Source organism: Haliaeetus albicilla, chromosome 26 (assembly GCF_947461875.1).
Source record: "Haliaeetus albicilla chromosome 26, bHalAlb1.1, whole genome shotgun sequence".
In the NCBI taxonomy this organism is placed as follows: domain Eukaryota; kingdom Metazoa; phylum Chordata; class Aves; order Accipitriformes; family Accipitridae; genus Haliaeetus; species Haliaeetus albicilla.
This window is the reverse complement of record NC_091508.1, coordinates 10,615,725-10,630,044: the sequence shown is the minus strand read 5'-3', so window position 1 is coordinate 10,630,044 and position 14,320 is coordinate 10,615,725. Positions and strand designations below refer to the sequence as shown.

The window sequence follows — 14,320 nt, the reverse complement described above, 5'->3', positions numbered from 1 at the left end:
AAATATAGAGGAGGAAGGGGAAACAGAAGTGCTACCTAGCACATAAAAGTAAACAGAGTGGCTTCCTCAAGGCTCTTGCATGAATGTGTCTCCTTTGGATCTTTTGCTGTAGAACAAAGAGCTGTATGGGAGACCATACCACCACATTCCCCAAAACACATTTGGGCTGCCATTGCACTTGTATGGCATCTCTTTCAAAAGATGTATGATTTTATCCGCAGGAAAAATTCAGTTTAAAGGCCCTTGATCCCATGATCTCTGCTGCAGCTCTTAAAGACCTTTATTGTTCCTGTGTCAGTGCTCCTTGGGGCTTAGTGCACAGACAGTGTTCCGGTACTCGCTCCATAACAACTTTCTTGAAATTTACGGGAAATGCAGCATCACTGATATGCAGAGAGCTGAGCACTTGGTTCTGGGGATGGGTCAGAGCAGTGAAGAGTTACCTGTTTCACCAGGGTACCAGTCATTGCTGAATCTGTGCGGTCAGATTAGGAGAATTTTCTTTAAAAATATTCTCCTATGGGAAAAAGCCTTTATGAGAACAGGTATCACAGCTGCTTCTTCCTTCGCAAACGTGGGTGCATTTTCCACTCCTGGGAAATGAGTGAGAATTGTTCCACAGGCACCAAATTGCAGCAGGAACCTTGGACGTTGAGTTGTGACCAGTACTGTACTTTGCAGTGTGCAGAGTCCAAATGATGAAAAGCAAATCAGGTACTAATAAATACTTCCAGCCCTGCACGGGAGAAGCTCAGTAGAAACTACATCCTGGCTTTCTACACCAGAAGCATTAGAAGTACAGTCAATATTTGGGTCAGCAAAGAGATGGAATGGGAGCTGTGTCCTCTGTCCTCCATCCTGTAGCTTATATAGAGTTATCTTGCCAACAGAGGATTTGGGGGCGCAGAGGAAAGAGGCAGGGCTGCGTTTTAGCATTTGCTGTTAGACCTCTTTTTCAGAGACTGGCAGGTGCTTCACATCCTGCTCCTGTGGGCCATGGAAGCTGTGAACTGCCAGGTATCTTGCTTAAATAATGATGATGTGAAATCCACGGGTACTTCTTACAGTGGCTGTCACTTTAGAAAGTTTGCTTATTCAGCACTGTATCCGTTGTGTTCTGTACAAGCCTGAAGTTGAATCAAGTTCTTTACTGCTTCTTTGTCTTTATTTCCTCAGGCAGAGTCAGAAATGGCTCTGGATGCAGAGTTCCTGGATGTCTATAAAAACTGCAATGGTGTAGTGATGATGTTTGACATCACCAAACAATGGTAAGACATCTTCAGCAGCATGCACCACGTGATACTCACTTGTTTAGTGAAAACAACTGACTTCTAGACCTCTTGATTCCCAGATGGACTCTAGAGCTGATAACCAGCCTAATGAGTTGAAGCAAGCTTGTATCCCTTAAAATAATAGCTTTATCTTGTGACGTGTCTTAATATACTCCTGTCTTGGGCTTGTTTCAAATGAGCAGTCTCCCTGTGGGCTCGTGTACTGCAGTTTCTGTTATACTGCTGTCTGAGGCTTGATAATTAGTGCTATCACAGGTGCAAAGTATGCTGGGCATGTTACAAACCCTTGCTCTCCATAACACAAGGGAGAGAGGGATGCTAGTGAGAAATTCCCAGGAAGACTGGTATTAGTAAGGATTATTTAGAGGCCCTAGGCTGCATTAATATACAGAAATAATGAACTGTTTGTTTTGCACATCTGCTGAGGAGGGTGAGAGACATATGGAAGCCAGAGTGGAAAGAGGAGGTGGTAAGAGTTCCTGCTTTAAATTTAAGCTTGTGTTTTGCAGGTTTGGTATGGGTCAGTGAGCCTGTTGAGAGCTGAAGGGAGAGAATCCTTTTCTCCTGCTGACCTCACACAGTTTTGTAGGACTGAGGGAAATACTGCTGTAGGAGATGTGAGGTTGCTGGTGGAAGTGGATTACTGAACTTGTCAGGTTGTTTTTGAATAAAGATTGATACAAATATATTTACAGTTAATGTATTTCTCCGAGGGCGGCAAAGAAGCCACAGTCCTGGAAGGATTTTGGAAAAAAAATTTCTTACGTTGTTTTTTTAATGTGATTTGTGCATGAAACTGCTCACAGAATGATGTTTCCCACTCATCTGCCTTTATCTCTCTCTCCTATGGTGAAGGACATTTAACTATATTCTGAGGGAGCTTCCTAAAGTGCCGACCCACGTTCCAGTGTGCGTGCTTGGGAATTACCGAGACATGGGGGAGCACCGGGTCATTCTGCCTGGCGATGTGCGGGACCTCATCGACAATCTAAACAGGTAAGGTGGCACCACGGTCACCAGGCAGGGGAGCAGACCTCAGCTACTCTCTGTCATCAACCATAGATAACCGTATTGCTGCTGTGTTTCAGATGCACATCATGTTCATCCTCTGACCCTGTGCCTAGCTTTTGGGCTTTCATAGCTCTGAATGTCTCATACAGCAGCTTCAGCTTACGCGATGGGCTCTTTGATCTAGGAGCCTGTTCTGAGCAGATTGTTAGCTATATTCCTGGAAACAGGGAGTGCCTGTCAGCATGTGCCTTTCAGAAGTACTTTTCCCAAGAAGTCATCTTCGTTCTGGATAGTCCTTCTCTTGTGAGAGAATCCTCTCCCTGCAGCACAGCTGTTCTCTGCTCCAAATAATTCAGCTACAAGAGAGCCAGCTAGTGTGGCTGTCTTCCTTGCTCTTCCTCTGAGAGCATCCCCACACAGCATTTACTGGGCACAGCCAAGTCATACACTTCCCTTGCCAGCCAGGCAAGATTCTCCCTCCAAGATCTGAGGTGCTCTGTTATTTAGTATAAAATATTACTTGTTGGTCAGGTTTCAATAGATTGTACCTTTTTGTGTGGTTTTATGTTTTTAAGGCATTTTTTCATTTTCATAGTCTCTTATTTGTTTGTGCCTGTGTCACACAGAAATGGTATCAGTTTTAGGCTTAATCCATAATGTAATCATTTCTTTACAAGTTCATCTCTGTATGTGACTTATGTAGGTCTGTTTGTGGTTTTAAAACAAAACCTTCACTGAGAAATGAACAGCCTGTACAGCTGTGAACCCCCCAGTTTAGTAAACCAATGGCCCAGTGTCCTAACATAGTATTTCTTACTCTGGCAGCCTCATGACACTGCAACACAACAACAGCCGTGTTCTGCCACCCTTCAGGAGGGACAAAGTGTGAATTTTGTCTGTAAACAGAATAACGAGTCCCTAGCAGAATGACCTGGTAGCCTACATTTGGGGACTGAGGGGTTAGCTTGTAAATGAGGATTGTTCATGGTATGTAATTCAGCAAGTGCCTCCTCTGTGTGTAGTGTATGCAGTCCGTGTCCTTTGTACAGTTTTCTTCTCTCTACCTATCTGGTTGAGACAGGCCTCCCGGCTCCTCATATTTTCGCTATGCTGAGTCTTCCATGAAGAACAGCTTTGGCCTCAAGTACCTGCACAAGTTCTTCAACATCCCCTTCTTGCAGCTTCAGGTAAGACAGAGGGTATTTCTGTGATGTGCTGGATGGGTGGGACAGATTTCATTTTCTCTGTCTCTGAGGCGGGAATTTCGTATTTGGGGTTTCTTTTGTTGTTAAAAGATCCTGAGTAGGTTGGTTTTTTTTTTTGTAAGAGTTGTTAAAACAAAATCGTGTTAGTACATTGATGCCTGTGACTTAAGCATGTCTCTGCTTGCGAGAGGACTCTTCTGTGCTGTGTTTGCAAATGCTTACCTCTAGAGAAAGGCTCCAAGGTGATGAATAACACTGGCAAGAAAATTGCATCCAGTGGTGTAGTTACCAAGTAAAAAATGTTGCTTATGCATATTTGTTAAAATTTGTATTTAAATTCTGTTCAATTAAAACTTAGATGAGAAGAGGTCTGGTCATGAACTGAACAGTTTGGGGACAACAGTTTGCTGAACATCATTGCCCTAACAGTAACTGATCTGCTTGGATCCTATTCACATAGATCCAAGTCTCTCATTTCCTTCATAATTGAGCCTTCTTGAGTGGAAAGGCAAAGGCTGAATGGGCATGGAAGGGTGGAATTCTCAGCTGTTGTCCTTTAGAAGAGGACCTTCTGGGGTCAAGGTCCCTATAGGGGGGGTCCCCCCTACAGGGGTCCTTTGGGATCAACAGCATATGCTTTTTGGGGGTACATATGATGATGTATCATTGTTTTCTATTGGATGGAAAAAACCAGGCAGTTGATCTTGATTATCTTTCACCAGTAATTAAAATGTCTGTCTGTATTTTTGTACAAATAATCTCCACTGAAATGCTAGTTCAGAAGAAGCTTGAATATATTAGTGGATGTTACCATGTCCTCAGGCTGCAGACCAGAAAGAACCAGGGTAAGAAAACTGAATTTATAAAAATCCCAGTAAAACAAGTCAAACAATTTTTGAGGAAGAAGCTGTAGAAATCGGAGATATAAACCCAACTAGCTGCTTAGTATAGAAGATTGAAATCTACCAGCATCGTGTTGTTTAAATGTTTGGTTTTATAACCTCAGCTCCTATGGTAAAGTGATGTCTTGTGGAAATCGTGCAGAATAGTTAATTCCCAGGTTACTTTTACTGATTTTGTAGCTCTCTCCTTTTTCTCTCAAGTAGATGTTGATAAGAGGCAAAGACATTAGCATAGCCTTCCTGCCAGATTTGTTTCTGAAAGCTGCTTGTAATGATACTGTTAATAGTACGTGCGATGATTTCCTTAGCCATAGTTATAAGCAGGAAACACCGAAGCACTTGCAGTATCAGGTTTGCTTGGAAGCAGCTTTAGGACGCGAGTCTTAGGGGACCTTTCATTTAGATGTGCTATGTATAAGTAAACATGATCTATTAATCAGAGACTGAAAGCAATTAGGACACTTAGATAAGGTAGTTGTCCCCAAAGCCAGAGAACTTCTTGGACAAATCTTGGTCTTTAAGGAAATAGAAAAAATAAATCTGATATAACCTTTAGTTGCTTGGAGATTCCAGTGACAGTTACTTAAGGAGAGGCAAGGGAAATAGGGTGACCAGCTGACATTTGTTCTCCTGCTCAGTGGGCTCGGGGTGCCACTGGGGGTAGTCCGAAAGGTGCAGGTGCCACATAATTAGACTCCCAAATCTTGTGTTTTTCATGTAATGTAATTAAATAATTCAACACTGCAGAAAGAAACCTGAAAAGACTTCTCATTACAGTCTAGTTCCTAAAATGTGCAAGGGGAGATTTGGATGGGCACATATAAACCGTGCTTGTAAATATGTTTGCTCTTTCTACCTCAACACAGAAGGTGGCAGTTGAGGAGGTTGTCCTGTGCCTGTCATTCAAGGAGAGAGCGATTAGACCATAGCTGCCTGGCTTTTCCTTTAAAACAGCAATGCCAAAACTAATTCCTGCAGTTCTGTGCTCATACAGGGATTGCAGGCTGGTGCTTTTCTGTGCATTCTGAAACAAATCACAGCACAGGATCCAATGTGGAGATGGCTTGTTTCATTTCCCTCTGGTGTGCAGGAGATCCCTGGCCTTGCCATTCTGTGCCATGGCAGGTGACACTGCAAATTTGGAGGCTTTTGGTTGCTTCCACCTAGGTTTTGGGGCTTTACTTGATGTCAGACTTCAGCCAAGATGTGCTGCACTTAGTTTTTCCAGTGCTGCTTGCATTTGTGCCACAGGTTTATTAGAAGAGCTTCGTGCTGCTCCACAGTAGCTGCTGTTGGGTGGCTCTGGCCATTTTTCTGCTCCTGGAGACCCACTGGTAGTCTTGGCTTTGAGTGCACGGGGAGCCAGGCCTGGTGCCGCTGAGCCTGATTAACAACCAGTGCAGCAGGATGTTAAAATTTGTAGAAAAATCACGGCTAGAATTAATTCCTAAAGGTTCTGCTTATACCTTCAGAGAGACTTGCCAGTAGCAGGCTCCAGAAAGAAGTCATTTCCCTGGTACTTTGGAGCAAAGCAGGGTTAAAGGAGAGGAATGCTGCCAGGTATTAAATGCACATATGATTTAATCAGTGTCAGTCGACCTCTGAGGTTTCTCTGTGTTCCTCAGCCTAGCCTCCCACAGCTCTCAAGGGAAAGAGTTGGTCAGCTGTATGTGAGATTCCAGACTGTCCTTTAGTGGAGCTGATGTTCAGTGCATTGGTTTTAAGTTGCACATTTCTGTGTTCAGCTTACATTAATGCATCTTTCATGAAGAAAGCAGTGGCTGAAATTCATACCCCCAGTATAGAGCATGTTCCCTCTAGCAGCCCAGGCTCTTCAATTATTTATCAGTTCCTTTCCAGGGGAAGGATTGTCAAACCTGAGAATGAAGTTTAGCTGTAAGTATTGCTGGTGGCCCACATAATGTGCAAATGTGATCAGGTCAACCAGGCCTTTGGATGCTGCACTGGAAGGAGACAAAATTCTGCAGACAGCTGAAATTGCCTTTTCCCAGGAAGTACTTGAAAGTGGCATTCAGCCAAAGCATTGGTCTGTAGCACATGATTTATTCCCTTCTTTTGGGTCATTGCTAAAAATAAGCTGTTTCTTTATTATTTTAATACCAGCATGGTAAAACAGAATTTATTTTTTAAGTATTTGGAAGTCCATTATTAGTGATGAATTTTTACAAAATTAAATGCAACTCTCTCTTAACTGAATCTAAGTTCTTAATTTACTGTGATCTGTGAAAACTGAAATAAATAAAACTCTGGTATATGTCTTATTGCCAAAGTATGAGGAAAGGCAAACCACTTGTTTAGTAAAAGCCATTATGTAAGTGCCTAAGGTAAGCATTGGAGAGCAGTGTCCCTTCTGTCTCTGTTTATTTAGCTAATTCGCTCAGTATTTATTTCACTCATCCTAGGAAACTGAGGGTAAAGAAGCATAAAACTTGCTCTTTTTTGTCTCATTTTTGCTCACACTGTATGAATAACAAAAGGATGAAATCTATTACTTCTAAAATCTTGAATTTCTTGTATCTTGAATTCTAAAATCTAGAATTACTTATGAAGTCTTGATTAGTACTTCTGCTGTTTAGCGTAGCAAGTTTAAATATGTATAGCATGTTTTACAGAAATGTTCTTGTCTGTATACCACAATAAAGGGAATTCAAGTTAACTAATGACTTCATAATTCTTTGTATACATGTTAATTGAAGTCATTTCCATCTGCATAGAGCTTATGAATATGATGAATAAAAATTACCTAGCAAAGGAAATATGAATCAGTCCAAGCTCTTAACACAATGACAAACGTAAAAATGAAGAATCTAAATGTCTGAGAAGCAGTAAATTAGCTTAAATGATCTTAGAAGCTCTTAAATTTCATGAAAGGCTGTATCTTCCAATAAATTAGCATGTTTAAAAGTTATCAACCACTGTGAATCACCTGGTCTTATAATACAAAATAAAAAGTACTTAAACCTTGCTTGCTGATCTAAGTCATGGCAGAATTTGATATAAATTAGCCTGCCCCATGGAGGGCTCAAGCTGTGCCCTGACTACTCAGTTGGACAGAGTATTGTGGTCTGTGTTCTATAAAGCAGATGAGTTACTTGGTCTTTAAATTTGTACACTTTCTTGATAGCTCCAGAGTTGTCATGTCTACAAAACTATATTGTCAGTAGTATATGCATGTGGATGCTGAATGCCATGGCTTTATCCAAATGTTTGTCTTCCCATAGGGATTTTATTCTGTAAATTATGTAGTAGATTTCCTTTTGTGCTTTTTACTCCAGTGGGATCTTTCTGCAGTGAGCATATATGTTGTCAAACATGGAATTAACAGTTCACCACGGTTATTGACGCTAAACTTTCAAAAATATTTGTCATAGTAGAAAGCTTAAATTTACATTGAGGATAAGGCAGTTCAGTTATAAAAGCAAAAACCTTTGCAGCTTGGAGGAAACCTGGGGTTTCTCTTCTGTCTCCTCCTGTCTGGGCAATGGAGCAGCTTGGCAGCCTGTGGCACTGGTGGACCCCACTTTAATGGGCACTGTGCAGTGCCGTGAGTCATCAGACATGTCTCAGCACAAGCTGCCCCTGCTTCCTGTGCTATCTAGTATGTAGGCAGTGGGAGAGGGAGAATTGATGCTTTGAGGCACTAAACACTGTGACTTTTGACTCCAGAATTTGATGTGTAAACTGACTCGGATGCCCCTCGCTCAGAGCCTCCCCGGGAGGCACGTGGGGTGCTGGTGGTGGGAGCCTGGCCATTGCCGGTGCCCAGCTGTGTGACAGCTGGCTGCATCTGAGTGGAGGGGAAGGTGCTCTGGTGCAGGGATTGTACTGTGGAGTGGGGCAGTGGTCACAGACAGCTCTAGTCTTGGCCAGGGGATCCTGAATCATGTTTCTGCAGAAATGGACGCTGTGTTAGCCCTGTGGCTTGGAGCTGTTGCAGAGCTAGGTCTGCTGGGCAGACAGGTGAGGAGGCTGGTGCTGGATCCACTGCAGGTGAGCCTTTGGAGCTGGCCATGCCCGTGCAGTCTCAGCTAACGTGTGTGGTTAGTGATTTCTTCTCATTGCCATCTGGACTATCAGGAAGAGTGTCCCATGACCATTTGCAATTGATTTTGAGCCTTTTAAGCCAGCACTTCCCCTCAGCTGAGGTTTTTGCTTGGATTCTGCTGGAAAGGTGGAAAGGGAAGGACTGAATTAAGCTGTGTTACATTAGTGAAGCCAACTCACTTTACTGCACATTTGAAATGGACTGGAGTGTCTGTCACCCATCTGTGGGGCAGCAACTGAAGGCAGAGGGGTAGTGACTTCTAAAATTTCACTGAGTTGACAGGTTGTGCTCACTCATCTACCCCAACAGTAAAAAGAAAATTATTGTGAGGTTTTGCATCAGCTGGGTCCTACTCACAGAGGGACTTTTTTAGCACAGGGAAAAATAAAAGATCAGAATTCACAGGTTGCACAGCTGTTCTCTGCAGGCGTTGAATCTGTTCTCCAAATGCAAATGGTGGTGCTGTGTCTGAAAATCACACATTGATTTATGGCTGAGTACAGCCTGCAGAACAAGTTACTTTCTTACACACAGAGGTTTTTTTACTACTGCTTCAGCTCCCCTTTGTGCTCCTGTATTTAAATTGAACACCATGAGAGGGACCAAAGCTCCTGTTTAATTCATTGCTGTGGGTAGAGTGGTGACACGAGATCTCACTGTACCCTGTGAGCGCACAGAGGTCTGTTACAATGACCCTACCTGCTCAGACCCAGCTTGTTTTTTTTTCTTCAGAGGGAGACGTTGCTACGGCAGCTGGAGACGAATCAGCTGGATATTGATGCAACTTTGGAGGAGCTGTCAGTGCAGCAAGAGACAGAAGATCAAAACTACGAACTGTATGTCACTGAGCCATCTTTTCTAACTGTTTTGTTGCAGCCTAGGTGTCACATGAATGTTGGGCAGCCCCTGCTATGGCACGTGGCCTGACTGAAGGGTCCAGTGAGTGACATTTAGGGTTTCTTTGGATCTTGTAAAATGTGACTTTGAAGTGACATCACCTGAAATAAAGCATGCACTTGGGGATCCCTCTGAAAGGGTCTGGTTCCTACAGGCACATGATCTATGGGAGGGCAGCAAAAGTGGAGCTGAGCAGCACACCTGGAGGCAGCAAGTGCTGAAGGGATTGTAGATAAGTATATTGCAGCCTCTGATGCTGAAAGGGGATATTTTCCATCTCTACTGCTCAGCACACAAGTTGCTTCCTCTTCTTCTGGCTATTGCATTCCCGTGTATTGCGTGTCTTATGATAGGCAGAAAGTAATAGCAACAACATTGTTGTCTTTTGTTCCCTTTGAGTACTTCTAGACTCCTCAGTGTATTTCTGGTTTGAAATAGTGGCTAGTTCCTGCTGCTTTGTGTTCATTCAGTGCCTTGTCTGTTTGCTTGCTGCTTGAAATGAGTGTTTGCCAGATTGGCTTTGCAGATTTAGCCCTGCAAAGCCAATACATCTGTAGCACAGCGAACAGGAATCTCTTCAGATTTGTATGTTATTGACAACTGTGTTCCACGAATTCCCATTGCGAGGTCTTTATTGCCATGATGTGCAAGCCAGAAAAGTGAACCCAGAACAAACTGGAAGAAGATTCTTTACAGACAGCTTTATTTGGGAGTTGGAATTGATGATTATGAAATATTCATGCACAGTCATTTTGACAAGCATTTCTCAGACCAAGTTTCAAGTTCTATAACCTTGGTCAGTGTGTTTTCCTTTGAGAGCATTGAAACACCCCATATACACACAAAGCAGTACTGTTCCCAGAGTGTTCACCTCATTCCTTTCCTTAGGGACTAGTTAGACTCCTCATGCCTTCAGCAATTCTCTTAATGTCCCTACTCAAAGGACTGGGCTGTGCAGGCAGTGCTGTCAGATGGTTTTCCAGTTATTTTTGTGTATACTGCATCAGTAATGGAAAGATACTTAAAAGAATCAAAGAGCTGACAGCTGTTCCAAACTTACACCAGAAGATCTTGCTACTTAGTCACCTCTCACCCTTACAGCAGCTTTAGCATTTGCTGGACCCTCGCATGTGCTAGTTCAGCTCACAAATCCAGCTGAAGACTATCTTCTGCCATATCTACTGGGTTAATCTGAGTTGGGCTGGCTCTGAGAAGCATCTGCTTAACACCAGAACTTAAAGGAAACAGGAGCAGCATGGTGCTGGCAGAGGTGGGATGGCAAGACCTCCTAGTTCCAGCAATGGATATTAGACTGGATCATGCCATCCAGTGTAACCACACCAACATACACCATTTTATAATATTGGTGTGCTTCCACTGCCAGAGAGTAGCCTTTCTGGGTACGTGTTTCTGCAGAAATACTATGATTACTAAAGAGTATCATCTGCAATTTGGTAGCATCCAGAATCCTAGGGCCAGGCTGTTCACATTGGTCTAGGCACTGTGCACTAACAAGTCAAAAGGCCTGTTCTTGCCTTTTGCAAGCTCAGAGGAGCTTTTGATGCAGTCAAAAGTAGTGACCAGTAGTGGTGGCTGGCATCACCTCAGCAGAAGCCCCTGAGTCATCTGCAGAAACTCCAAAGCCAGATAAACATTTGGCTCATGTGTCATGCCCTGTCATTTTCCAAACCAGCTTGTGAGCACAGGAAGAACAGGAGATGGGGTGCGTGCACCTGAAGATGCCCACCACCTGGCTGGGCAGAGTAGCTGCCCTTCTGCTCTGCAGGACAGTGTGCTGCAGCAAAGTACTGCTGCTCAGCTGCTGGGAAGGGCTTGCACTGCAGGTGGCTAATTGCACTATTAGGCTGCATAATTGGCTTATTATGGCATAAGAAATACCTTAGCCATGGTACCTGACAGAAGAGGAGTTGCTAAAATATTAGAAGCAAGACTTTTCTCTAGGATTCTGGTTTAGCAAATAAACTGACATTTTTATGTAGCTGGCCACCTTCTGCTTTCACTTCAGCTGCTGCACGTTTATGTCTGTGTACTGAGACCAATGTTCTTTGCTTTCAGAAAATAGTGCTTCTTTATAGAAAGGTCTTTAAAATATCCCTGGATGCCCCCTGGCTTGAGCCACCGATCCCAAAAGAAAAGCAGCAGGCTGTGTCACATCTGCGTACTTTGATCACACTGACTAAAATAGAGTGCTATTTTAGGATTTTTGAGCTTTTTCTCACACCCCAGATAGAAACAAAGAGTCTGTCTGTTTCAGTGGTACCTCGGAAACAGATGAGCTGCAAAGGGGTTACTTCAACCCCAGAGTTGAAAAGTATACTCCTCCTATGGTCATTTTTTATCACTGCAGGAGCTCTTCAGACTCGAGTCCTTTAGCCGAAGTCCTGATTTAAAGAAATAACCACGCTCATATCGCAGGGAACTTGGGATTGGGAAATGTTCTGATTCTTAGTAAACAGTTTAGGCTGGTGAACAGAGTATCTGTGGACACAATGACAGTACATGGTGGGAATCAGAGCTCGCAGTTGTGAGGCAGGTCTGCAATGCTTATTATTAGGGCTTAGGAAGGTCCTTGCATCCATGCTTGTCAGAGGCCTATCATTTTGGGATTATCATGTTTAACATGCTACTTCGGTGGATGTCAAAATGAGCACCTGGTGCATCGTCCTCTGACACTCATCTTGTTGTATATAGCGTGTACGCTGGTGCAGTGTGACTTGTTGACCCTTGGCAGATGTGAAGCCCTTGTGTTGGTTGCTTCAATTTAGACAGTACTTGGAGTTCTGCTGTCAGTCACCGTGAATTGCACAGCAAGGGGAGGTGTCCACAGACACTTGGGGCTGCAGGCCATGGTGTGGCTGCTGCAGCATCTCCTCTGAGGCGATTCCTGCTCTCCTGCCATAAAATCAGTCTATGGAGCAAGGCGAGGTGACAGTGCTAGGACATCTCAGTTATTTCATTCACCTCATGCACTTCTAGTAGCTGCTCTGTCACAATGACTGATGCTAAATTTGGATCGGTGAGAGCAGCAAGAGAACAAGAACCCTTCCTCCTGCTGCGGCTGGGTACCCGAGGACAAAACGTCATTGCTCCAAAATGTGGATCCCAGAGAAAACACGAGGTGGCACACAACGCTGCCTCATCCACCTTATGTAAGCCATCCCTTGGCAGCCACTGGCTGGGCTTTGCCTGTGTAAGACACGTTTAGATGCTTCCAGCTCTTTCCCTGCACTTAGTCTCCTCTCTGCCTGCCACACCTCTTCCTCTGGTACTTTCCCTGTGCTTTCTCAGATTTTATGTTTTCAATGCTGCTAAAAACGCATTTCGGCCCTTTTTGAGTTCCTGAATTCTTATTAAACAAACAGCAATGACTTTTTTTACTCTGTTCTGAATTTGTATTTAATTTGCTCAATTCTTCCATCTTTAATTGTACCCAGCTTATCTTCTGTCACAAGGAGAACTTTTTTATGTTCAGTGTGCCTGTTCCCTCACTGAATGGTGCACACAGAGAAGTAGTTTTGGGGAAATGGTGGCAGCTTTTGCTGCATATTCATTTTTTTCAAGAGTAAGCTGCTGGTGGAAACATTTGCAAAAGTTAGTAAGCAGATTTAATGTATGGTTTTCATGAGCTTTTATGTTTGGCTGCATTTTTTCCTAGTATTACTCTTTTTAATATCAAAAGACATTTAATTTTGAGGGTTAAGTAATCAACTCTGAATGAAAGAGAGTTTCTCTTTTTTTTTTCTCCTAGGAATTAATATGAGTTAGTCAAAAGGAATGCTAAAGTTATTCTTTGTGAGAAATCCCATCTTCTTTCACACTCAGTTTTGAAAAGCTTTGGGAAATTGTCATCTATAAACCACTGTGTGATTGTTTGATTTGTAAGCATGTAAAGTCCAGCTTCTTCACAGGAATTGTTCATAAGAAATGAGTTTTCAGATCATTTACTCCTTGTGTTTAAGAGCTCTTAAGCAAAGTGTTAGGCTTTGTAAAATTATATTCAAAGCAGTTGAACTTCAGATTATTTGAGATACTGTATGATCCAAGCTACAACTTCTGCAGTGACAGGATCTGTCCCAGGTTTCCCACATGACAGCAGTCCTTCTGGATACTTTGCTAGCAGAGCCACACGGCTGCCATCTGCATTGTCAGGTCATCCTGGATAGCCAGATGCTACTGTCCAGGTAGGGAAAATCATAGAATTGTAGAATCATTTAGGTTGGAAAGGACCTTTAAGATCATTGAGTCCAGCCATAAACATAACACCACTAAACCATATCCCTAAGCGCCACATCTCCATGTCTTTTAAATACCTCCAGGGATGGTGACTCAACCCCTTCCCTGGGCAGCCTGTTCCAATGCTTGACAACCCTTTCGGTGAAGAAATTTTTCCTAATATTCAATCTAAACCTCCCCTGGCGCAACTTGAGCCGTTTCTTCTCATCGTATGAATGATGGACCAGTGACTGCAGAAAGGCATTTGCACTCTCCTGATGAGGACTCTTCTTTTGGGAGACACACTCCCTGCATTAGACAGCTTTATTCACTACAAAGTCATTGACTGGGTTTTGGGGTTTTATTTGCTTGTTTGTTTTTTCTGTGTTGAGCACAGCTTGTAACTTTGCAAAGACCATGGTGCTGAGTAACGCTAGTGCTGTCTGGCAGGAGGACCTGCTGCTAGAGCTGTTCTCTTGTATCTTCAGCTATATTGAAGTACTGGTCTGGAATCACACTGACAAAAGGCTGAATTATCAGTTAGGAAAGTAAAACCACTTTTGCTTTCTTTTCCCCCTACCCCACTTTTATTGTTTCCACTTGCTGTGAATCACTGTTGCCATCAGACAGATCAGGAGCCAACGTGTACTAGATGGGACTCTAGGTCATATTTTTTTGGGGGGGGATGCATTAAGGATTAATTGCAACTAAACC

At 43.2% G+C, this 14,320-nt stretch overlaps 1 protein-coding gene across 4 annotated transcripts in view; it reads left to right on the top strand.

Moving 5' to 3' along the window:
- Positions 1-14,320, top strand: part of RABL6 (RAB, member RAS oncogene family like 6) — a 61,059-nt gene that overhangs the window by 20,794 nt on the left and 25,945 nt on the right. For all 4 annotated transcript variants that reach the window (XM_069771101.1, XM_069771099.1, XM_069771100.1 and 1 more), the window contains 4 exons: positions 1,177-1,268; positions 2,148-2,288; positions 3,385-3,490; positions 9,209-9,312. In XM_069771101.1, coding sequence (XP_069627202.1) covers positions 1,177-1,268; positions 2,148-2,288; positions 3,385-3,490; positions 9,209-9,312 — 443 coding nt within the window. The remainder of the gene's footprint in view (positions 1-1,176; positions 1,269-2,147; positions 2,289-3,384; positions 3,491-9,208; positions 9,313-14,320) is intronic.